Source organism: Pristis pectinata, chromosome 33, assembly GCF_009764475.1.
Source record: "Pristis pectinata isolate sPriPec2 chromosome 33, sPriPec2.1.pri, whole genome shotgun sequence".
In the NCBI taxonomy this organism is placed as follows: Eukaryota; Metazoa; Chordata; class Chondrichthyes; order Rhinopristiformes; family Pristidae; genus Pristis; species Pristis pectinata.
Genome location: NC_067437.1, coordinates 15,627,861 through 15,654,220, shown reverse-complemented (window position 1 = coordinate 15,654,220; position 26,360 = coordinate 15,627,861). Strand labels below are relative to the sequence as shown.

General features: G+C 41.1%; 1 protein-coding gene across 5 annotated transcripts in view; it reads left to right on the top strand.

Moving 5' to 3' along the window:
* The first annotated feature begins 343 nt into the window (after positions 1–343).
* hmgxb4a (HMG box domain containing 4a) overlaps positions 344–26,360 on the top strand; it is a 48,027-nt gene continuing 22,010 nt past the window's right edge. For 4 of the 5 annotated variants that reach the window (XR_007958547.1, XR_007958546.1, XR_007958548.1 and 1 more), the window contains exons 1-6: positions 344–462; positions 3,507–3,631; positions 7,188–7,336; positions 11,120–11,207; positions 20,434–21,395; positions 24,200–24,278. Coding sequence is in view for 2 of the 5 variants with exons in the window: in XM_052043249.1 (XP_051899209.1) it covers positions 3,598–3,631; positions 7,188–7,336; positions 11,120–11,207; positions 20,434–21,395; positions 24,200–24,278 (1,312 nt within the window). In the remaining 3 variants the exon portion in view is untranslated. The remainder of the gene's footprint in view (positions 463–3,506; positions 3,632–7,187; positions 7,337–11,119; positions 11,208–20,433; positions 21,396–24,199; positions 24,279–26,360) is intronic. The other variant, XM_052043250.1, reaches the window with a different exon arrangement.

Below are 26,360 nucleotides of genomic sequence, written 5' to 3'. Positions count from 1 at the left end.
TGTTAAATATTGGTATTGGTTTATTAATTGTCATTTGTACCGAGGTACAGTGAAAAACGTCTTGCATACAGGTCAATTCATGACACAGTGCAGTTACATTGGGTTAGTACAGAATGCATTGATGTAGTACAGGTAAAAACAATAACAGTACAGAGTAAAGTGTCACAGCTACAACGAAAGTGCAGTGCAATAAGGTGCAAGGTCACAACAAGGTAGATCGTGAGCTCAGTAGGAGATTGCTGCTGTTTGTTATAACATATTTTACATTCAACTGATCCTTTAATCTGAACCATGGACATACACTGCACGCCCAGTGTGTCGAGTGCCGCTGGGACTGTCGCTGGGACGCTGATCGATGTGCTCTGTGGTCGATCATTCATGCCTGTCCGTGGCTCTCTGTTGTTTTCCGATCAATATGGCGGCGGTTGGCGAGGACTGGCGCTCCGGAGCGGCGGCTTCACGGTACGAGCCCGGCCCGAGGGAATGCGCTCCCCTCACCCGTGGCCGCGCCGAGTGACCGCACCCTTTACGTTCGGGTAACGGGCGCGGGATCGCTGCCATCTGCCATCACGTCAAACGGCAGGGAAGGCCTACCATCTGGGGCAAAGCCTCGGAGTTTCCTGCCTGTCGTGACTGGGAGAGGCCGTTAGGGGGGCGGCTGCTGCAGAGGGTTTCGGCCGATCAGCCGCAGGGGAGAAGGCGGGGGACAGCGGGCCACAGAGTTAAAGAGAAAGGGCGGGAAGAGCTTGTTGCCCGAGAGAGGCGCTAGCCTGGACCTCGGGGGTTAATGCAGGACCAAATACAACTTCTCCCATTTCTTTGTTAAATTAATTTGGTTTTGTCCATTTTTTGTGTCTTAAGAATGTTGAGGAAGTGAAATATTTTCAATTTAGCGATTGTGTTATTGATCTGTCATCAAATCCGAAATTCCTCCAGTGAAAGGTGGAATTAACCCATGGGTGGTGGTGATGGTGGAGATGATGGTGGAGATTTCAGTGGAAGGGGGAGACCGCCCTTTGTTGGAGGTTAATGTTGTGAAGTTTGTGGTGCAGAAGACATCGTATGAAGTGAACGCCGCAGAAACAAGTCATAGAGCTCAACTGGCCCTTGGCCACTTCCCACTTTACCTTATCAGCATTAACGTTTCTTTCGTGCACTTATTTAATTTCCTTTTATCTCTAAGTGCTTTTGACTCAGTGACTCCACATGAATGCAAGTTCCATTTGCTCAACACTTTGGGAAAGAAATTTCTCTTGAATTTGTTGGATTTTTTTTAGTGAATGCTTTAAGATTAAGGATCATAAAACATAGACCTCTTCACAAATAGAACATTTTTGAGTTCTTTCATATGGTTGCCCCCCCCAAAAAAAAATAATTAATGTGTTAAATTAGTCTTTGTACAGTTCAACATATCACAGTGGGAAACAAAGTTATGTTGAAAAATATATTGCTATTCTTTAAAAAAAAATTTCATCCTTTTAAAAGTAATTGATGTGGATATTTCTATTAATCTTTTCTCAACCGGTTTGTGACTTAGAGGCTGACATTCTGCTAAATTAATTCCCTTTGGTTCAATGATATCCTTGGAGCACTGCAATGAAGTCATACTGGATTGATTTCTGGGATGAGAGAAAAGATTGAGTAAACTGGGTCTATATTTTCTGGAGTTTAGAAAAGGTGAGATGAGATTATGAAAACATAAGAAATTCTGAAGGGGGTGGCTGGAGATTTCAGAACTTCAGAATGTATTCCCACAATCAGGGTTTGGAAATTTAGGATTGAGGTGAGGCCATTTTTGTTACTTTAACAGTGGTGAATCTTTGGAATTCTCTTTCTCAGAGAGTTGTGAAGCAGTTGTGAGTCTATGACAGGTTGGGATTGACAGATTTTTCATTGTAGAGAATTATGGGATTTGGATATTGGGTGGGAAAGTGGAGTTGATTCAAAAGATCAACCATGGTCTGTTAAGATCTACATGATCTACTTCTACTTTCTATTTCTTATGCTTAAGCTCCAAGCACGTAAGTGGTCTTGCATTTGTTATTTGCAACTAAGCTACAAGAATTGTGTTTGTGTACTTTTTCTTCTAATTCCGTATGGATATGGATGTTATCAGCAAGGGCTAGCATTGATTCCCTATTCTTGGTTGCCTCAAGAAGCTGAGAGTGGAATGCCTCCATGAACTGATAATTTTTTTCATAGCTGTTTGGTTAGGTGGCTTGCAATCCTACTTTATGGAGCGATTAAGAATCAACTGCATTGGAGTAGGACTGGACTCACATATAAGTCAGATTGGTTAAAGATTTTTCATTACCTTCCTGAAAGAACATTGGTAAATAAGTAGGATCATTTTGTGATAATCCATTGGCTTCACAGTTACTTTTTTTTACTGTGGCAAAAGCACTATAGTGAGCTTTTAAATTGAAATAGACCAAATATCTGGAAGATGGACATGGAGGGAAAATCCATTTTTTTGTACTTCTATATTGCATTCTTGGACCTTCTTGCACTTCACCGTTTGCTTTCAAACTGCAGTCACTTTTACATAAAAATAGTCCCTTTATATAAAAACAAATACTCTCTTTTACACATGCCATTGAAATTGGGGATATTCATTGAGACACCCCCCACACCCTTATCTGTTGTTGTAAAATTGTCTATGATTAGTCATTCCCTCAGTGTGGTAGAACAGTAGAGCTAATTGTGGAATCACTTCTGTTGTTGGCATGCATGAAGATTTATCCTTTGGCTTCCTCTGGTTGGCACCTGATACTGTTCCTGGCATGGTGTTCTATTGAAGCACAGTTTCACATAGAAGTAGGCACTTGATTCCATCAAGTCTATGCCAGCTCACAAAGCAATCCATTTCCCCCATTAATTTTTGTAACCCATTCTCCCCACGTGTCTGTCAACTCCCCTAAGATTCTACTTCTAACCAACACATTAGGAGCCAATTAACCCAGCAATCAGCACATTTTTGGGATGTGTCAAGAAACCAGAGCACCCAGGGGAAATAAACACAGATGTAGTGGGGAACGTGCGAACTCCATACAGACAGCATGGGAGATCGGGATGGAGCCCAAGTCACTGGAGCTGTGAAGCAATATCTCTATCTGTTATGCAGTTTTTCCTAAAACCGAGTGTAATGGTAAAATAAGGGCGATGATGATCTGTGTGTTTACAGATTATGGTGGAATACATTTCAACTTCTCTGGTTGAGAGCACCAGATAGATGTCCGTTACTTAGCTTCTAAATCTGCACTGAATCTATCCCATTTATCATGATAGTGGTGCCACACAATACGTGAAGTATCAATCTCAGTGTGGAGATGGTATTTTGTCTCCTAGAATTGTGTGGTTCTCAGTATTGATACATCTGCAAGAGGTATATGGGGAGGCTGGGGTTAAAGGGATTTTTTTCCCTTCATGTTGGCTCTCTTGCCAGACAGTTTGGTGTAAAGGAGATTTAAAATATGCAAGACTTTTTCCTTTCTAATGTCTTGCAGGATTATATACAGATGAAACCTACTGGCTGAAGAACCTTGGTCTTCCAAATGTGTACATTGTCAAACAGTATTTTAAATTTAGACTCCAGTCATGGCTTATGATGAAGCATTCAAGAAAAAAGAAGGTAATTTATTTTGGTTGATATCAGAATGATGCAACTTGGAACTTGCATCTAAAACATACAAATCTTTTTACAAAATCTGAGATGCTAATTCAGACAGTTGTTATTTCTGCATAATTAGTTTTCTGAATCTTATAACTCTTAAGCCTATTATGTTTGCAATTTTTATAGACGCTTGAATAACTTTGCTTCTTTGTCAAGAAGTATGAGAGTTTGGTTTGTCATGGCTGCATTTAACTTTTAGTTTTATACCTTTCCTTGTAACTCATGATGTTTTGAGAGTAGTGATGTTTTGAGAGGAGTAATGTTTTGTTTCAAGGGACAATTTTTACAGTTTTGGTAAAGTATTTTGTGAAGCATTGAATATTCAAAATGTGTTTTGATATGGTGCTCCTTGTGCTATGCAATTTTCCTGTTTAAATGTTTTCAGTAACTAGTTTACTAATTCATGACTAAACTTCTTTGGGCACTGTGAGTTGATCAACAATGCAATGTTTAAACATGATCCTGCAATGTTAATGTTGGTTAGAATCTTCGAAGGGAGGGAAGAATACCAGAAAGCAGGTCACAGACTGGGGTTCTTGGCTAAGGAGAGAGGTCATGCAGATGTGCACCATGCAGTCTAAATTTAGCAGGCACTACGTTGTGATCAGGAGCAGGAACTCTGATTCTGATGCAGGTTCTTGCTCCCTACCACCTACCTCTCTTGTCCAGTTCTATGAGGTCTGTTGTGTTCATGTAGCTTTCCTCCCCTCATTCATATCAGTATGCTAGCTAGGTAATATTGCAATTAAACTTTGGGACAACAATGTATAAAGCTGTATAGGTAGAAGGTTGATTTTTCTTCTGCAGTGTGAGCAAATGTGTAATGAATAATTTAGGAGCATGTTTAATAAAGCCTCTTTTGCATCCCAAGTTTGCTTTCCTCCATGATTGGTGGCCAGGCCTCCCGGTATCTTTTGACCCTGGATTTCCCTCACTAAACATTTCTGCTTCTCTCCTTTTCCCTCCTCCCTTAAGACACTCTTTAAAACCTACCTCTTCAATCGAGCTTTTGGCTACCTGATCTAATATCTCCTTGTGTGGATTGGTGTGAAATTTTGTTTTTCAATTGCTGCTATGAAGTGCCTTGGGAAGTCTTGCTGCCTTAAGGCCCTCTATATCTACCTTTATAGAGGGTTTATAGAGGTTGAGCAAATTGTATATAATATGTTTGTGCCCAGTTTTACCTTGGTTTATACCTTTAACTAAATGGAGTATATTTACAATGCAGTTATAAGATTATTTGATGTATGGTTTGTACAGTATTTGCTAGAGCATCAAGCTGTTTCTTACTATGGATCACTAATCACTTTGTAAGCTTAAGTGCAAGACTCATATGGATGTTTATGGATGTAAGAGGTAGGTTTTAAGGATCTGGGGCATATTAGAACTAAACAATGATCCTGAGTCTCTGGACCTGGTTTCTGATTTATAATGAATAAAATCTACCTTTGTGGTCTACTGCAAGGATCCAAAATTAAATCTGCCAAATCTTGGTAAGTTCCCAAGTGGAGAGACAAGATTTTCCTTGTTGGTATTTCTTGGTCCACAACTTATAAACGCTCTTGGTGATTTTCATATGCAGTTTTGATTTCCTGAGAGTGATACCATGCCAGCCCCTTCTGAGGCATTCTTTCATTTACATTCCCATCTACTCCATGTAAAAATCAGACTCTGGGAGTAGGGAGAGTCAAAATCTGGTGTCAGCCATGAACCTCGCAATATTGTGCGTTTCTGTTGCCAGTGCAAGGTAAGTTGGAGGTATTAAGCTTGCTGGTGACCAATTAGGCAATGCTCTTCTGCTGTGCTGTATTGCTGGAGGATTGTGGAGGGTCCTTTATTTTGTATCCGATCTGTTCTATACTTGGGAATGCTTAGTGCTGATACTGGAGACAAAATGTGATAGGGGGATGGTTGAGGTGTGGGACAGTGTTCCATTTCATATCTCGATGAAGAGAAAAAAGAATATTGATGCATAAGATACTGGCTTATCAATTTCCTTGTTTGATCTTCATTGGTTTTCTATACAACTACTAATTTAACATGTTTCCTGTCCAACTGTTCTCTTTCTCTAATTCACAATAAAATGAGGGTCCTCAATTAGTCAAGCAGGATAATAGTGCTCCAGAGGTGCTCGCGCGCCACCTTGCTGCAGCTTAGTTGGTTGATCCTCCAAGAGGCATGTATAATTTGTTGAGTTGGAATCAAGACCAGATTGTGAAACATTCTCTTGGGCAAGCCTGAATGCGAATGTTAGCTACCATTGGGATTCTAACTTGGCTCTTCTGGTGTGGAGTCCTGTATTCTGGTTTTAGGACCATTGGGAGCAGTAGTTGTCCATTTATCTTTTCATGCCTATTCTACCATTCAATTATATTGTGCCAGATCTGCAGCAACACTATTACTCTGCTACCAAATGGAAGGTTTGATGCTATCTGATTTTTTTTATATATATAAACATCTTGCAAAACTGTAGAAAATACCTGGCAGAGAAATGAACTTAACCTTTGATGTTGTTTGGCTTGTAATTGCATGCCATAAGTGGGTTGTTGTGCTGCCCTTTCATATCTGTGTTCAGATTCAACTTAGACTGATATGGAAAATGTGTTCCTCATAGCTAAGGATCTTTTGAGTCTTAATCCAGATTTCATTACAGCATAATCGCCTGCTCTCCAGTTTAAGTCTGTTTTACTTCATGTTGCCGTGAATTCAAGTGTGATCCTCTATGTATCTGGTCATTGAGCACAGGAGTTTAGTTGAGATTGGTGTATTGGTTGCTTTCTAAGACAGCTGTTTGTGTTACAACTGATATAAGAGTGATGCTGTCACAGTGGAAGAATAATCGCTGTCATCTCTTGAGGAGCGCCGCCAGACATGCACGAAAGATGGTTGCTTTACACAGAAGCCCTATATCACGGTGGACCTCCTCAACACAGGATTGCAAGTTTGAATCCCAGGCTTTACTTGACACTTAGACTCCCTTACCCAGACAGTATCATTGCATAGCACATTGGAATGCATTGTGGAGAGATGCAAGATAACAATTTGAACCTGCAGTAATTTCAACTGAGCTGTCAGGAGGAGGCAACAAGCAGAGGCAAAGCTTCTCTGAAGTATATCGCCCTGGGGTGCTCTGTGGTATTGTAGTGGCTGGCTATAGAGCATCGTGGGTAGGAGCTATGGACGGTACAGAAGAGGAGATGGTAACTGACCAAGTCCACCTGTTTTAAGGATAGGTTTTCATCAGTTTTAGGCTGATCCTCTTGTGTGGCTCACTCTACTGTAGTTGAGTGCACACCTGATAGAAATAGTCCACCCTAGCAGAAACACAGCTCCTGCAGGTCGTCACAGAACTGCAATGGTAGTGGCTGGGGAGAATCTTCAGATCATTTCATCCCTGAACTAAAGGAGAAAAGGTGTTGGTGCAAGGAAGCACCCTCCATTCCTCCCCTCCCCTTCCCAACTAAATATTAAAAATATAAATAGATTATTTGTAAGCCCTTTACTGCTGTTGCAGATTGTATAGTGGGTGAAAGCGGAATTGAAGAGGTGGGTCTGGCAGCAGGCAGAAGCCAACGAGAGAAGAAGCGCTCGTATAAAGATTTGCTGAAAGAAGAGGAGGAAATAGATGCAGAAGTCCGAAAGTCAGCCAAAAAGAAAGTGAAGGTGAGGGCAACTATTTGTGTTTTTGTTTTAATCCTTGCTGTTTTTGCTCACCTTGGACACAGCTGCCCCATCTCTCATCCTCCTCCATTTGAGGAGAATTGGAAGATCTCCAGATTTGTGAAGTGTGATTCAGGCAAGCAAAGCTGAGCGATATCTAGTTGTATTTTTTTCTTTTTTTGTGTTTGCACTACATCTCAAAAGAGGGATTAAAAAGTAGTGACCAGGTTGATTGCAACAGACAGCTCTTTGTTGGGCATAAGAACGTTAATCAAATCTGTTGACTTTGATTCTTCACGGTTGGAATAATTAACAAGTGTTGAATCTAATATTTTTTAAATGTTGGTGTGTAATTAAATATTGAAAACATCTTAGTCTTTGAAGTGAATTTGCAGTTTCTGTCTGTGATAAGGTCTATCTCTGTGGATTCTTTGCTTTTCTACCACTGTTCCCACCTCTCCCCATTCTGTGTCCTGTGACATTTACATTGCAACCCATTGTCTTCATGTTGATGCCAGAAAAATGTACATGATGGCAGAAAGGAAATTGGCACCAGTTGTCTGTGTTACAGACATACGCAAGTTAGCTTTGGCAATGTTCTCTCTAATTCTCATGTGGGCATCACCACAGACTATCTATTTTTGTACTACACTTAAAAACAGTCCCGATCCCAAAACGACTTGGTGAGTTTGAACAATGAGCCAGAAAACCCTAAGTGCTGAGCTAGCTGATCTCTGGCTGGCTGCCTCCAGGGTGCTGTATTTTTCTATTTAATGACTTGTCCTGCAAGAGGGCAAATCATCCAAGACTTTCACTCCTGATCAGTATCCAGCAATCCATGCTGGAAGAGCATGGATGTGAATATAGGTTGAGTACAGGTCTTGCTGAAGTTGTAGAGGTTGCAGAGATCAATTGATAAAGTAATGGAGTAGGCTTGGTGCCTGTGTAACTGTATCTCAAAAAGGAATGAATACTTTTCGGGGATGAAATGGCAGAGGGATTATTTCTCTTTTGTAGAACTGCTGTAATGAATGCAATCCACACTGAGGTCTGATTTTCATTCACTTTCTCGCTTTTCTGTATTTTTTTTGTTGCATTTCCTCACTACAGTTTTTTCATTTGCATACCATCTTGCATCATTACCGAAAAGAAATATCAAAACCGACAGAGGCATGGGTATTAGCTATTGTGCTGGCACCATTATGACATCCTGTCTGAGTCACACTGCTGCTCCAACCACTAATATCATGTTATTCTTTTCATTTCTTGGCTTTACTTGTGTTTATAAGTAACCATTTTAGATTCTTAATGATGTGCAGTTTACAGTTTCTCTCTGGCCACCTCTTGATGAGGCTACACCTAGTCTCTGTGCGACATTTTCCCTACATGGCACAACTAAAAACAGCACCGACTTGTATTTGTATAGTTTCTTTACTATAGCAAAACATCCCAAGGTATTTCAAACAAAAGTTGAAATCAAGCCACATGAGGAGTTGACAAAAACTTAGTCAAGGAGGCAGGTTTTGAGGAGCATCTTAAAAGGAGAAAAGACAGAAAGACGAAGAACTTTTCCAGAACTTTCCACCTTGGGCAGTGGTGGAGTGGTTAAGTTCAAGTGACTTGAATTGCAGAAGTGCAGTAATCTGGGGTTATAAAGCTAGAGGAAAATAGGATAGATGAGGCTATGGAGAGATTTGAAGATGAGGGTGAGTATTTTGGAATGGAGGCATTGCTTGAGGGTGGTGCAGGGAAGGAGATGGAATTAGAGGTGAGATGTTTAGTGCCTTGCCAAGATAATGACCTTGGTCTGTCCAATATTTAGTTGGTGGAAATTCCTGCTCACCCAGCAGTGGACACTGCATAAGCAGTCAGTAGGAAAATAGTGATGGTGAAGTAGAACTGGGGGACATTGCCTTTCATGTAAAAAAAAACAATTGATGTTGCATGTTGCCGTGGAGTTACATGTAGATGAGATATAGAAGGGTGTTCACAGACATAATGGCATGGGAAGGGGAAGAGAAACCATTGTAGGATATGACTGGGTAGGTAAGAATGGCATTGGGTGACCGTGGTTCCTTGCAGCTAGATGAAAGTGCTAAAATCAAGAACTCGTCTATTTACGTAGACAATCATCTAGAAGCCACATCTTGTGATACTCTGTGTGATTGACAAATAACATTTCTTTTCTAAACGATATTTAATGAGGAGGGAGCTACATCACCATTATCAAACTCTTGGATTACATACTGTTGAGGGTAAGTTATTAAACTGGTTGTTTGAATATCTTACATTGCAAGGTCCTTGGGAGGATCTCGTATAGTAGAGCAAATGGTCCATTACTCATACAGCATACCTTAACTTCCAATGTCCAGAGCATCATTGGATTGGAGATTACCTCAGCCAATTGTTCAATTTCCAAATGCAGTGCAGTTGGGTCTTTTACTTGTAATATCCTGGAATCAGATGATTGAAGGTGTTCCTGAACAAGAAAAATATGTCACTCAACACCATTACCTTGCTAGTGGGTAGCATTCAAGTGTTATTTGGATTTATTCTTCGAAGATTGTTATTACTGTCAGTAACCTGGAGACCTCCCTCAAAGGTCTCACAAGATGTTGCTGGGATAAGAACTTATTTAAGCCTTTTGGTTTGTAGTCCTGTGTGTTGGCCACCAATCTACACAAACCCTCTTAGAAGATGATCCACTACCACAATCTGAAAGGGCATGTTTTCACAACTGGCAAGATGATGATCATCCATCTTCATTGCCAGAGTCTACATGATGTGGAATTTTGAAGGAAATTGTGTGTTTGGATTAATGCTTGTAAGGATTTTGGAGTTGGTCTGATTTCCCTCAGAATTTCTTAACAAACATTCGGCAAAGATCTTCAACCCAATAGCGATGACCCAGGCAGAAAGCTTGGCACAAATCTTTGAAGTACCAGTACAGGTTAACAAGGCAGTTGATAAAGCATTTGTGACCTTTGTTTTGATAAATAGAGACATAGAATACAAAAGCTAGGACGTTATTAAATACACTAGCTTGGTCCTAGCTGGAATATTGTGCCTAATTCTGTTCACTTCAGGAAGGATGTGAAAGCTTTGGAGATAGTACAGAAGAGTGGTACTAAATTGATTCTAAGGATGAAGGGATACAGGTTTGTGGATATGCTGGAAAACATGGTGGTGTCCTCCTCATTGCAGATATGGCAATGAATGTGAAAAGCTTTAAAAATCATTAAGGTTTTGGAATGAGTAACTAAAAAGAAACTGCTTCCAATAACCAGAGGGCACAAATTCAAAGTGATTGGTGAAGAACCCAGAGGTGACATGAGGAGAAACTCCTCTATGCATTGCAGTTAGGATTTGGAATGCACTGCCTGTCATGAATGAATGTGTGTTTGAAAACCGATTCAATAGCAGCTTTCAAAAGAATGTTGGATAATTACTTGAAAGAGAGAATGATGTTGACATGGTGGGGGGTTGGGGGGGGAAGAGCGGGTAGCTGATGGACTAACTATTGCTTTTTGAATGAGTTGATGCTGACTTGATGGGCTGACTGCATATTGGCATGTTGTATTATTCACTGATATTAAATCAAAGAGAAAAGTGTAGTGTTGCAATTCAAATTACAACTCATTCTCCAATATTCCCTTTTCCATAAACTTATTGCTCATCTCTTAAATATCCATTTACTCTTGGCTTGTATGGACTAATAGAAACTTTGTATGATACATTTTCACTTTATTCATCGTTAATCTTGCTTTTTTTTTGTTCTATTTAAAGGAGATTGAAGGTTTCCTTTTGGGTGCTGATTTTCATAAGAAAAAGAAGAAATTACACCATTTAACAGGAGAAGAGTTCTACTATGGAGGTAAAAATATCTCCAACTCTTCCCTTAACATTATTTCCATTTCAGAGGATAGGTTAGTGACCAATATCCACTTCAGGACCACAGCTATCTTCAGTACATTTCTTCCCACCCTGCTTCCTGTAATGATTACTTTCATTTCTTCAGTTCCTCCATCACATCCGTTCCAATAAGAATATAGGAGCAGGAGTTGGCCACTTGGCCTTTAAACCTGCCCTTGCATTCACCGTGGTCGTGGATGGTCTGCCCCAGGCCTCATATCCTCTCTGTGCCAGTTCCCCATAACACTCAATTCCTGATCTTTCAATAATTTATCTACCTCCTATTTAAATACCCCCAATGATCCAGCATCCACAATCTTCCAAAATAGAGAATTCCAGAGATTCGTCATCCTTTGATGATGCTCTTTTCCACATCAGTCTTCCACTTTATCTTCCTTTTAAACAATTGTTTCTCTTCCTGATAATTGACAGGGCTCTCAACTGCATCTGTTCTATTTCCTGCATCTGCTCCCATCCCCTCTTCTATCGGGTCAAGTATGGGATTCCCAGTGTCCTCAATTTCTGCTCATTGGCTCCACATTCGATATTACATCTTCTGTGATTTCTGACACCTCTGACATGATGCCACCTTCAGTTGCATCTTCCTACCCATCCCTTTCAGCATTCCAAAGAGATTGTTCACCTGGGACTCTTTGGTTCACTCTTCTGTCTCCACCAATACCCAATCCCCTTCTCAGTCACATACAATGTAACTGCAAGAGATACAATATTTCTCTTTTACCATCTTCCTTCCTGCCATTCTGGGGCCCAAACATTCCTTCCTGATGAAGCAGTAATTTATTTGTACTTGGATTCCTAGAGACATAGCTTTCATAGACACAGCACAGAAACAGACTCTTTGGCCCATTGTGTCTGCGCTATCAACCACTCATTTCAATTAATCCTAAATTAATCCCATTTCTTTTCATTCTCCCCACGTTCCTATCAACTACCCCCAGATTTTACCCCTCACCTACACACTAAGGGCAATTTACAGTGACTGCTTAACCTACCAATCCGAATATCTTTGGGATGTGGGAGGAAACCAAAGATTCTGGAGGAAATCCACATGGTCACAGAGAACGTGCAAATTCTACACAGGCAGCACCTGAGGTCCGGGTTGAACCCGGGTCTCTGGTGCTGTAAGGCAGCGTCTCTTATCAGCTGCACCTCTGTTTGGCTCTTCCAGTGCAATATACTGTATTTAGTGCTAACAAAGTGGTTGAGTTTCACTGGTAAACCAAACGCAGATTGCTTGATTGCTTTACAGAACACTTGCATTCAATCTACAAGGATAAACATGAGCTTCCAGTTGCCTTTCACCTTAATTCTTAGTCATACTCCCTCATGATCTACACACTAGGGTAGTGATTTCTCTGTCATGATTTCTCCCTCATGATTTCTCTGTCTTTGGCCTCTTGTACTGTTCCAATAATGATCAACATAGGTTTGAGGGATAGCAGCTCCATTTTCTGAATAGGCACATGATAACTTCCGGACTCAACAATGAATTCAACAATTTGAGGTAATCAACCATTTCAGCCTTGTTTCCCACATTTCCAACATACAGTTTTTCTCTTTCATTTTCTGGTAGTTTGAGATTTAATTCGTCTCTGCCTGTTCCAGCAACCCTGAACATTTTTTTAGTGGTGCACTCAACTTTCCCATTCTCTTTCAGACTGCACCATCACCACTTGTGTCATTTAATCTCACGATCTCTATCTTTTCGCAGGCCTTCCTTTTTTGTCCTCCTTTTTTTTCCACCCTGCCCCCCACCGCCCCACTATAACTTAAAATTGATCTTATCATCTTTTCCCAGTTCTGATGGAAAATTGATCATGAGAAACATTCATTTTTGCTCTCTCCACAAATGCTGCCTGACCCGCTGAGTACTATCAGCATTTACCATTTACTGTTTTTATTTTAGATTTCCAGCATTTTCAGTTTTTTGCTTTGATCAACTGATTGGAAGTATTATAACTTTATTTTCAGAATTTGCTTTACTTTGAAATCTCTTGCATTTGGCTTCAAATAGAGTCACTGGAACAGGTGGAGAAAAGATACACAAATATATAATAGAACTTTAATAGGACAGTGTTGGTAAGGGTAATGTTCTAGAGTATGTAGATAACAAGAGAGAGGATGTGTTGGAGTTGTTAGAAAATATTAGGACAGATAAGTCCCCGGGGCCTGACGGAATATTCCCCAGGCTGCTTCATGAGGCGAGGGAGGAGATTGCTGAACCATTGGTTAGGATCTTTGAGTCCTTGTTGTCCACGGGGATGGTACCGGAGGATTGGAGGGTGGCGAATGTTGTCCCCTTATTCAAAAAAGGTAGTAGGGATAGTCCAGGGAATTATAGACCGGTGAGCCTTACGTCTGTGGTGGGTAAACTGTTAGAAAGGATTCTAAGAGATAGGATCTATGAGCATTTAGAGAATCATGAACTGATTAGGGACAGCCAGCATGGCTTTGTGAAGGGAAGATCTTGCCTCATAAGACTGATAGGGTTCTTTGAGGAGGTGACCAGGAAGGTTGATGAGGGTAGTGCAGTAGATGTGGTCTACGTGGATTTTAGTAAGGCGTTTGACAAGGTTCCGCATGGTCGGCTTCTTCAGAAGGTCAGAGGCCATGGCATTCAGGGAGGCTTGGCCATGTGGATTCAGAATTGGCTTGCCTGTAGAAAGCAGAGGGTTGTGGGGGAGGGAGTGCATTCTGATTGGAGGGCTGTGACTAGTGGTGTCCCACAGGGATTGGTTCTGGGACCTCTACTTTTTGTGATATTTATTAATGACAAATGAGGGGGTGGAAGAGTGGGTTAGCAAGTTTGCAGATGACACAAAGATTGGTGGTGTTGTGGATAGTGTGGAGGGCTGTCAAAGCTTACAGAGGGATATTGATAGGATGCAGAACTGGGCTGAGAAGTGGCAGATGGTGTTCAATCCGGAGAAGTGTGAGGTGGTACACTTTGGAAGGACTAATTCCAAGGCAGAGTACAAGGTAAATGGCAGGATTCTGGGCAGTGTAGAGGAGCAGAGGGATCTGGGGGTTCATATCCACAGATTACTGAAAGTTGCCTCACAGGTGGATACAGTAGTTAAGAAAGTTTATGTGATGTTAGCTTTCATAAGTCGTGGGATCGAGTTTGAGAGCCGCGAAGTAATGATGCAGCTTTACAAAACTCTGGTTAGACCACACTTAGAGTACTGTGTCCAGTTCTGGTCGCCTCATTATAGGAAGGATGTGGAGGCGTTGGAAAGAGTGCAGAGGAGATTCACCAGGATGCTGCCTGGATTAGAGAGTATGGATTATGAGGAGAGACTAAGGGAACTAGGGCTTTACTCATTGGAGAGAAGGAGGATGAGGGGAGACATGATAGAGGTATATAAAATATTGAGAGGAATAGATAGAGTGGACAGCCAGCGCCTCTTTCCCAGGGCCCCAATGCTCAAAACAAGAGGACACGGCTTTAAGGTAATGGGTGGGAAGTTCAAGGGAGATGTCAGAGGGAGGTTTTTCACCCAGAGTGTTTGGTGCATGGAATGCTCTGCCAGGGGTAGTGGTGGAGGCAAGTACGTTGGTCAAGTTCAAGAGATTGTTAGATAAGCATGTGGAGGAATTTAAGTTAGAGGGATATGTGGGAGGAAGGGGTTAGATATAGGTGTGGTTTGAAGGGCGGCACAACATGGTGGGCTGAAGGGCCTGTATTGTGCTGTATTGTTCTATGGTTCTAACTGCAAGAAAAGAGACAAAAAGGACATTTCCCACCCTCCCCCCTCCCACTTTTATGAAGGAAAAGTTGAGAAATGACTAGATGTCTAAAATTTGAAGGGATTTTATATTGTAAATGCTAAGAAGCTGTTTGCAATTTGGTCAGTGCAGAATTTCTGCTTGCGCCACATTTGTTTTGCCGATTACCGACATCTGCCTCCTCTGGTTACTTGCCATTGAAAACACTTTCTATTTATTTTATAAACACTCACTAAATCTCTTTTAGACCCCCTGTGCTCAGTAGAGAATAATTCCAGGTTCTGTAATATCTGGCATCATAGCTGAAGCCCTGCATTCCATGTGGAACCTGCTGAATTTCTTCTGCACCCTCTAAGGCCTTGAAATCTTTCCTGAAGTGTAATAATCCTATAAACACCTAGTACGAAATGGGTTTCTATATGCAAGTGCAATGACATTGTCTTTTGAAGACTTTCTATGTGTTGTTAAGTACAAAAGAGTCTCACAGTACAAAAAATGGCCTTCAGCCCACCATGACACTACTGCTGATCAAGTACATATCTATACTAATCCCATTTTCTAGTACTTGGCTCATAGACTCCAATGCCTTGGTGCTCATCTAGATACTTGTCAAATGTTTTGAGAGTCTCTGCCTCCACCATGCAAATGGGCAGTGTGTTCCAGATTCCCAACTCCAACTCCTCTGTGTGAAAAATGTCTTCCTCGGATCCCCTCTAAAACTTGCCTCTTGCCACTTACACTAAACCCTATCCTCTAGTTTTAGATACCTTTGCTATGGGGAAAATTTTCCTATTATCTTGCTTATCTCAGCCCCTCATAATTTTGTAGACCTCTATCAGGTACCACCTCCCACCCGCCCCCCCCCCCGCTGCCCACCCCAGCCTCCTCCACTCTGAGGAAAATAAATCCAGCCTATCCAGTTCCTCCTCTCAACTGAATGTTCCATGCCAGGCAACATCCTGGTAAATCTCCTCTGCACCCTCTCCAGTGCAATCGCATCTTTCCTGTAGTGTGACAACCAGAACTGCACACAATAGTCCAGTTGTAGCCTAACCATTGTTTTATAAAGCTGTGCCTTAAACCCCCCTGCTTTTATATTCAATGGAAGCATGTATCCCAATTGCTGGGTCATCTGCATACTTACTAATTGTACCTCCTACATTCACATCCGAGTTGTTGATATTTATAGAAAATAATAAGGGTTCCAGCACCAAGCCTCTTGGTACACTACGGGTCATAGGCTTTCAATCACAATCCATCATCATCACCCTCTGCCTCCTATCATCAAGCCAGTTTTGGATCCAATTTTCCAAATTGTCCTGGATCCCACGAGCTCCATGTGGGGACTTGTCAGAGGCTTTACTGAAATAATGCAGATTACAGCAACTGCATTGCCTTCATCAATGCATTTTATTACCTCTGGAAATAATCAATCAAATTGATTAGAGAGGATCTTCCCCTAACAAAGCCATGCTGATTTTCTTTGATTAATCCCTGTTTTTCATAGTGTAGACTAATCCTGTCCCTCAGAGTTTTGTTTTCCAATAACTTCTTTACCACTGACATAAAATGCTGGAAACACTCAACAGGTCAGGCAGCATCTGTGGAAAGAGAAACAGTTAACGTTTTGGTGTCCTTTTCCTTAAGGAATCAGATGAGAGGTATTCATTTAAGACTGCCTACATCTCTGGCTCCATGTATAGATTGCCCCTTTTATCTTTATGTGGTCCTACTCTTTCCCTGGTTACCCTCTTTCCCTTAATATACTTCTAAAATGCTTTAGTAATTTCCTTAATCTTGTCTGCTATTGATATATCATGCACCCTCTCTGCCCTCCTCCTAAGTACTTTTTAAGTACCTCCCATCAATCTCTATACACGAGGTGGGCCTCCGCCATTTTAAGTTCACTGTACTTGCCATAAGCTTTTTATCCTTTATCGGATTCTCTATAAAGTTTGAATCCAGAGTTCCTTGGTCCCGTTGTCCTTGCATTTCATCCTTATGGGAACACATTGGCCCTGAAATATCAGTGTTTTCATTTTTAAATGACTCTTATTTATTAGATGTAGACGTAGCTGCAAGTAGTTACCTCCAGTCTGCTTTTGCTGGCTTTGGTCTACAATGTTAAAATCAGCCTTATCCAAATTTAAGACTTTAATTTCCCAGCAATCCTTATCCCTTTCCATAACAACCTTAAAACTAAAGAAGTTATGGCCACTATCTCCAAAATGTTCTCCGACTGACACTCCAACCACCTGCACTTCTACATAAGATTAGATCTAGTAATGCCCCTTCTCTAGTAGGGCACGTATCTATGTATTGTCTCAAAAAGCTCTCCTGAATGTACATTTAAAATTTCTACCCCATCTAAGCTTTGCACACCAAAGCAATCCCAATTAATACTGGGTAAGTTGAAATCCTCTACCACTGTAACCTTATTACTCTTGTACCTCTCTGTGACTTGCATACAATATATGCTTCTCTCTTCCACTGATTGTTAGGATGTCTGTAGTATATTTGCAATAAAGTGATCGGTCCCTTTTTGTTTCTATTCACTACCCATATAGCCTCATTTGAAGACTCTTCCAGGATATATGCCCTCATTACTGCAGTTATGCACTCCTTAATCCTCGTATATAATGCCTGCAGATTCTTTTTCTTGGAATGCTGTTACCAGTCCTACCCTCCTTTCAACGTTGTCTCAGTGATAGGAACAATTTCATAATCCCACTTGTTGAGAAACATTCTCAGTTTACCTGCTTTACTTGTCAGATTCCTTGCATTAAACTAGATGCAATTTAGCCTTGCATTCTTCCCATGTATCTCATCACGTCCATGTCTATTCTGTCTAGTGAACTAGCTTAGTTTTCCTTCTGTATTGACTGTACTTCCCCTGTAAAATCAGGGATTGAGAGGAGCACCTGTCAATTCCCCTCACTATTGAATCTCCATAGAAACCATAGAACAATACAGCACAATACAGGCCCTTCAGCCCACCATGTTGTGCCGCCCTTCAAACCACACCTATATCTAACCCCTTCCTCCCACATATCCGTCTAACTTAAATTCCTCCACATGCTTATCTAACAATCTCTTGAACTTGTCCAATGTATCAGCCTCCACCAACATCCCAGGCAGCACATTCCATGCACCAAACACTCTCTGGGTGAAAAACCTCCCTCTGACATCACCCTTGAACTTCCCACCCAATACCTTAAAGCCATGTCCTCTTGCTTTGAGCATTGGCGCCCTGGGAAAGAGGCGCTGGCTGTCCACTCTATCTATTCCTCTCAATATCTTGTATACCTCTATCATGTCTCCCCTCATCTTCCTTCTCTCCAATGAGAACAGCTCTAGCTCCTTTAGTCTCTCCTCATAATCCATACTCTCTAATCCAGGCAGCATCCTGGTAAATCTCCTCTGCACCCTTTCCAATGCCTCCACATCCTTCCTATAATGAGGCGACCAGAACTGGACACCGTACTTTAAGTGTGGCCTAACCGGAGTTTTGTAAAGCTGCATCATCACTTCGCGGCTCTTAAACTCGATCCCCCGACTCATGAAAGCTAACATCCCATAAGCTTTCTTAACTACCCTATCCACCTGTGAGGCAACTTTCAGTGATCTGTGGATATGAACCCCCAGATCCCTCTGCTCCTCTACACTGCCCTCCACACTGCTCTCCTACCACTTTTTCTCATGGACTCTTGCTCCTCTCCTTCAACACATTTGAACCACCACAGTACTATGATTTTGGCTCTTTGCTGGACTCCTCAGATTCCAGCATATTTCAACAAGGAGAAACTGTCCTGGAACAAGAGTAAGTTTCAACGTAGTTATGGAAAGGTTTCCCTGACTACCTGCTTGCCTCCGTTCCTCTGCTTGGTGGCCACCCATTCCTATTGTAACCACCTTGCCTTAAGATGTGCAGCGACCACCTCTTAAAAATGTGCTATCCACTTAAATTTCAGCTTCATGGATACACCATAGTGCCTCCAGCTGGTGCTCAAGCTGGCCATACTGGTTGCTGTAGATGCAGTTATCTAGACTTCAGGGATCATCTTGGAATTCCTGCATGCTGTATAGCACATGGGCCTGAGCTGTCCTGCAATACTTTTTAATTTAGAAAAGTTCATCAAGACTGTGAAGTAGGTGAAGGATTGGGCCATGATTTTTTTTAGGTTTGCTCTGCTATTCTGTAAGGATTATAGCTGATCCTCTGCCTCATGTCCGTGTTGCATCTTCATTCAGTGTTTGAAAATCTATCAATCTGAATATACACAGTGACTGAGCATCCACGTCACTCAGGAGTAGAAGGTTCCAAAGACTCACAGCCCTCAAGTAAACACATTTTTTTCTCAGCTCAGTCCTAAAGGACCTAAATTCTGGACTTGTCTCCTAGTTCTAGATTCTCCAGCCAGGGCAAACTACCTCAATTTTTCCCCCTTCAGAATCTTGTATATCCCAATAAGGTTACCATCCATTTTTCTAAACTCCAGACAAATTCTTTTCGTGCACTCATCCTCTGACCCACTATTTCCAAGAATTAGTCTGTTGAGTTCATGTGCTATTGTCGCTGAGGCAGCCTTTACCTTTCTTCTGTAGAAGGATCAAAACTTCAAACTATCCTCAGGTTAGGCCTCACCAAAGCCTTTAACAATTGTCACATTAGTTTTACAATTCAACTCCTTTGCAATGAAGATTAACGTATCCTTTCCAGTTGCTTATTGTAAATGGGCACATTAACTGTCTGTGTATCAAAAATCAAGGACACCAAGATTCCTCTGAGCACCAACTAGTTGCTTGGGATTTTACTGTTTTTGTTTAATTCCTTCTTTCAAAATAAATAACCTCCATATTTCCTCATCTGACATCCTTTTGCCAATTCATTTACCTCCTCTCTACTGCTCTTTGCATACCACTTGGAACTTATTTCCCAGCTTTCTGTTGTCACTCAGGAGTAGAAGGTTCCAAAGACTCACAGCCCTCAAGTAAACACATTTTTTAGCAGGTTTAGTTTGTACTCAAACCTTTCATTCAAGTCATTCCTATAGATTATAAATAGTTGATCGTTGTGGCATTGCACCAGGAATAATATACAAATGGCCTATTTATTCCAACTCTGTGTTCTGTTCTTTAGTTATTTAAGGTATTTGCCTCAATCATTTCCTGTGGTGACAACTTTTGTGGTGACAAATTCTGGGTAAAAACATTTCTCTTGAATTCCCTATTGGGTTTTTTTGATAATTACCTTGTATTTAGGATATCTGAAACATCTCTGTCTACCCTGCCAAACCCCTTCATAACATTAAATGTCATTAAATAAACTATTCCACAGCTTTTCCTTTTCATCAGGAAGAAGACCCAGTTCGTGCGGCAATCCTGTGAACTTTTGTTACAAAACAACTCAGTATTTCTTTTTCTCTGTGTTTACATAGAGCTGTCACCTATGGAACCTGTAAAGAAGAAAAAGAAATTTGATGGTCAACAGCCTGACACTGCCATGGGCCTCCTCAAGGCTATAACCTCACCGGTACCTACAGTCGCAAAGCCTTCTAAAAAAGTCGAGAAACCATTTTCTGCTTTTGGCTCACCGTCCTACCCTCCTCCTTTTTACACAGAGAGTAAGAAGGAGCACAAGAAAAAAGCTGCCAGTGCAGAGCCCGAGGATCTCTCTGAAGAAGGAAGCTTCCACAAATCAAAGAAGATGAAGCCACTTTTTGTAAATACGGACACTGTGACTGTGCGTGAGGGGGAGGGTTTAAAAATGAAACTCCTCCTCTCACCCAAGGACAAATCGGGCATGGATGATGAGGCATTTAATTTTGCAGGGACGTCAAGTTTAAAGAAATCATCCAAGAAGGTGAGTAGGGAGGAACATGGCACTTTTCTTTCTGCCCTCGATGCCCACAGTTTGCCAAAGGCATCAGCTGTTCGCAAAAAACATAAGTCAGAGTCTCGGGTTAGTGAGGGCTTTGACTCTGCTTCGCATTTCTACACTGACGTTCACGCCAGCAACCTTTCCGAGTATGAGTTCACGGGTTTAGAGACATTGGACTCTGCATCGTCCTCTGGTGGGGAGCTTGAGGCGGGAGAGCTAGTTATCGACGATTCTTTCCGAGAGATGAAAAAGAAAAAGAAGAAAGACAAAAAAAGCAAAAAGAAGAAGGACAAAGACAAACACAAAGAAAAGAAACACTCAAAATCTAAGAAGCTGCTGGCTCATGGCTCAGGGAAGGTCTTGTCAGCCACGAAGTGCTGTTATCCACCGCAGCCGTCCGTTAGCACACCTTATGCAATAAATGTGCCCCCACCTTCCATATTCCATATTGAAGGACAGACCGAGAAAAAGAAGAAAAAGGAAGAAAGAGACAAAGAAAAGATTGAGAAACCTGAAAAGGTAGGGTTACTCAAGTACCTTCTTTGAAACATTAAACTTTTAGTTACATGTCCAAGTTGCTGCCAGTTTAGATTGGATATGATCACATTAAAAATTTTTATCCAACATCTTATTGAACCTTGGGATGCCCCAAGCACAATGAGAATGAAATGCTTTTGAAATGTAGTCACCATTGTAATCTAGGAAGTAATCATTGCCTCAGAGTGAGAACTTCCTCTAATTTGATCAGCATATTCATAGAAATCCACAAACCACAAGAGGAGCTTCAGTTGGCCTTTGTTCTAACAGTGCAAGAGGCCATAGGCTTGCAGGTTGGAGTGGATGAAGAGGTAAAGTGGCAGGCAATAGGAAGCTCGGGGTCGTGCTGTGGATTGAACTTGGATCCTCTGTGATGTGTTTCTTCTCTCCAGTGTAGAGGAGGCCACATTGTGAACATCAAATGCAGTACACTAGATTGTAAAAAGTACAAGTGAATCACTTAATTTTCATTTACTGGATGATCCAAATGCTTGAGTGAAACAGAGTTATAGACACATTAAGCCCAGAAACAGACCCTCCAGCCCACCATGCGTATGCTGACCATCAATGCCAACCTGTCTATACTACTCCTATTCACCAACTCTATAGGCAGTGCATTCCAGATTGCAGTTACCCACTGGGTGAAAATATTCCTTCTTGGATCCCCTCTAACCTCTTGCTACTCCTCACCTTAAACCTATGTCCTCCAGTTTTAGATGGGGAAAAGTTTCCAATTCTCTTCCTTATCTATGCCCCTCATAATTTTGTGTACCTCTATCAGGTTCCTCCTTGGCCTCCTCTTCTCCAAGGAAAACAAATCCAGCTTATCCAGTCTCTCTTCGTAACGGAAGCATTCTATCCCAAGCAATAACCTGTTGAATCTCCTCTGCACCCTTTCCAGTCCAGTCACATTTTTCTTATAGTGTGGCAACCAGAACTGCCCGCACTATTCCAGCTGTGGTCTAATTGATGTCTTATAAGGTTGTACCAAGTTCTTCTGCACTTCTATTCTATACCCCACTAATGAAGCAAGTATCCAATATGCCTTCTTCACCACCCTATCTACTGGTGCTGCCAATTTCAGGGATCTTTGGACTTAAACACCAACATCCATTTGTTTGCCAATATTCCCATGTATATATTATTCATGATGTATGTCTTACTCTTCTTAGACCCTTCAATTGGCATTGCTTCGAACCTATCAGGATTAACTTTATGTCATTCTGTTGCCTGAAACTACCTTCCTCACACCACCAATTTTTGTTTCCTCTGCAAAGTTGCTAATTCTGTAACTAACACTATATTCTGCAACTAACACTATATTCTGCATTCTGTTAATGCTTTTTCCCTTGTACTCAATGTACTGATGTTGCAAAATAATCTGTATAGAAGGCACGCAAAATAAAGTTTTTCACTGCAGTACATGTGACAATAATAAACCAATTACCAATTTCTACATTCACATCTAAGTTGTTAATGTATATAACAAATACCAAGGCTCCCAGCACCTATAGCTGGTCACAGGCTTTCAAACACAGAGCAGCCCTCCATCATCACCCTTTGTCTCCTATTACCAAGCAAATTTTAGATTCAACTTGCCTTGGATTCCATGCACTATAACCTTTTGGGCCAGTCTTCCATGTGGGACCTTGTCAAAGGCCTTACTGAAGTCCATGTAAACATATAATTAGTTACCTCTTCAAAAAACCCAATTAAATGAATCAGACAGGATATCCCACCAACAAGTCTGGGTTGACTATCACTAATCAACCCTTGCCTTTCCAAGTGTGATTAATCCTGTCCCTCAGAATATTTTTCCAATAATTTCCTACCGCTGATGATGACCTAACTGGCCCATATTTACCCGGCTTTTCTCTGCTACCCTTCTTGAACAAAGGAACCACATTTGCTGTCTTCCAGTCTGGCATCTTGCCTGTGGCCAGTGGAAATTTAATCTGTTGGGGCCTCAGCGATCATCTCCTTTACCTTGAATAACAGTCTGGGATACATCTCATCAGGCCCTGGAGATTTATCTATCTTTATGCCCACTAAGACATCTAATACCTTTTTAACCTTAATGTGCTCCAGAATTTCACTATTCCAACTGAAATCTCCAACTATAATGTCTTTCTCCTATGGTCAATACAGATGAAAAGGTATTCATTCAAAACCTTACCGACATCCTCTGACTCCATGCATAGTTTGCCCCTTTGGTCCCTAATGGCCTTCCTTTCTCTGGTTACCCTCTTGTTCAATATACGTATTAAAACCCCAAGGCATCTTAAAAAGTGTACTAAATATATTGAGGACTCCACCAGGGGCAATATGGGGAAGATCCCAACAATACCATTATCCTTGAATAAATATGCACCATTGCTAATTACTTAGCAAGTAGCTGTTAACAGCTATTTTGTTAATAAAGAGCTTTTTTTTAGTATTGGCGCTATCTGGGCTGAACCAAGATATACATTGCCAGGGCAAATTGAATTGTACATTTAATTATGTGATCTGAGAATGTTTGATACTGAGATGAGTTATCTGAAAGAGGAAACCCTGCCAATTTTAAACTTGAGCATTTTTCTTCTTTATTACAAACTCGCTCAAATTTTTCGAAGTAACCTAATTTAGTCAACCTATAAGTAGCAAATCATTAAGAAAAATCTGCATTTTATGTGGTATTGCTGAGAGGAGCATCAAAATTAAAGTATTAACTACTACTTTTTACTTTTTAAAATTGACTTTTGCTCTTGAGCTACTTTTGTGATATTTCTATATGTTTATTGCAGAAAAAAAAGAATATGTCTGCTTATCAGCTGTTTTGCAAGGAGTACCGGATTAATATTGTTGCTGAGCATCCAGGAATAGGTAAGAGTAATTTTTTTCACATTACAGGCAACATTAATTCTGATTCTTTCTTTGTAGGTGCTGCCTGACCGGCTGAGTGTTTCCACCATTTTCTTTTCATTGTTTCAGATTTTCCGCATCTCCCAGTTTTAGGTTTTCTTGCTAGCTTGTTTGTTGTGGGGAGGGTGAGCAACACTCTTCCCTATAATAGACTCTGAAATAAGAAACAGGACGAAGAACCTGTGTCCTTAATAGAGTCATACAGCACGGAAACAGGCCCTTTGGCCCAAAGAGTCCATGATGACCATGATGCCTACCCATCTAGTCCCAATTTCCTGAGTTTGGTCCATATCCCTCTTAAGCCTGCCCCTGCATGTACCTTCCCAAGTGCTTTTTAAATGACACTATTGTACCTGCCTCAACCACTTCCTCTGGCAGCTCGTTTCATATGCTCACTACCCTCCTGTGTGAAAAAGTTGCCCCTCAAGTCCCTTCTTAAATCTTTCCCCTCTCACCCTAAATCTATGCCCCCTAGTTTTAGACTCCCCTACCATGGGTAAAAGACTGCTAGCATCCACCTTATCTATGCCCCTCATGATTTTATAAACCTCTATAAGATCACCCCTTATTCTCCTGTGCTCCAAGGAATAAAGACCTAGCCTGGCCAACCTCTCCCTGTAACTCAGGCCCTCTAGTCCTGACAACATCCTCATAAATCTTTTCTGTACTCTTTCTGGTTTAACCACGTCTTTCCTATAACAGGGTGATCAAAACTGTATGTAGTACTCCAAGTGTGGCATCGTGAATGACTTGCCCAACTACAACGTAGTGTCCCATCTCCTATACTCAATGACCTGACTGATGAAGGCCAGCATGCTAAATGCCTTTTTCACCACCCTGTCTACCTGTGACGCCGCTTTCAACAAATGGCTAGAACAAGTTAAGAAATGGTCTTACTTTCCTATCCTCCTCCAGAAGTAATTGTGGCCTTTGTTCCTAGCAAGATCAGAAATTGATCCTTAAATTTTTATCAGATGTCCTCTAGAGGAGGCCATTCAGCCCATCTTTGTTGGCCCTTTTTCACAGCTATCCAATTATTTTTCTCCCTTTTCAGAATGCATGCTGTTTTGTTTGGGAAGTTGCTTTTAGGCAGTTTATTTCTGACATCTCGTTTCAAATTATAAGCTGCCACCGAGTGCTAGAAAATCTACTTGTCTGCTCATTTCCTTTCATTCTTCTTCCAATTAACTTAAATCTTTCATATCTTTCAGATCAGTAGGGTAAAAGTTTATACAGAATATTTTTCCAGAGGGCTGAGAAATGTTTTTCTTCCCCTGCCTAGCCACCTGTTTAACCTTTGCCTCCCCAGTCCACAACGCTGAGCTGAGTTTAGTCAACCCATTATGAACTATTCCACTAATGCAGTAGATGCAGGGGAATTAGTATATGCTTGACACCTCTTATAATGCTGCACAGAAGTTCAAAGGCTCTGCACTGCTTGGAGGAGATATGGAGACCTACATCTCATCATCAAAGAGATTCATCTACATCCAAAATGGCTTTAGCACTGTGTGAGAAGCATTGTACTGTATGTTTTATGCAGCAGGAATTCCCATTGGTCTGGTAAGGAAGGCAGCATAGAAACTCATATGACTGAAGTGGTTGCCAATGAATGATGAAAACGTTTTGCATGTATATGGGATCCCAATAACTGCTTATCCTGAATAATTTATGGGTCACTTTTCTTTGAAGTGGATCTTCAGAGTCTTTCTGAACTGATCATTTGAGAATCGCATGAGATTCAAATGAATATTGTAAATTGGGTAGAACAGATGCTTGGAAATTCACAGCAGTGAGCTCACACTTATTCCTTCATGCATTGCCAATCCTTATGTCGAGATTGCATCAGCTGTTCACTAGGGCGAGGAGACATTATTGGTGACACAAGGTTATCAAATTAAGATGATCATCAAAAGGAGATCATAGTATTTTAGTTTGACTCTGAGTTATTAGAATACAAATGTTTAATGGAAACAGAATCCGCATAGCATCTAACGAGGAAGTGCATAAGTACTGAGAGAAAGGAAACATTTAAAAACATAT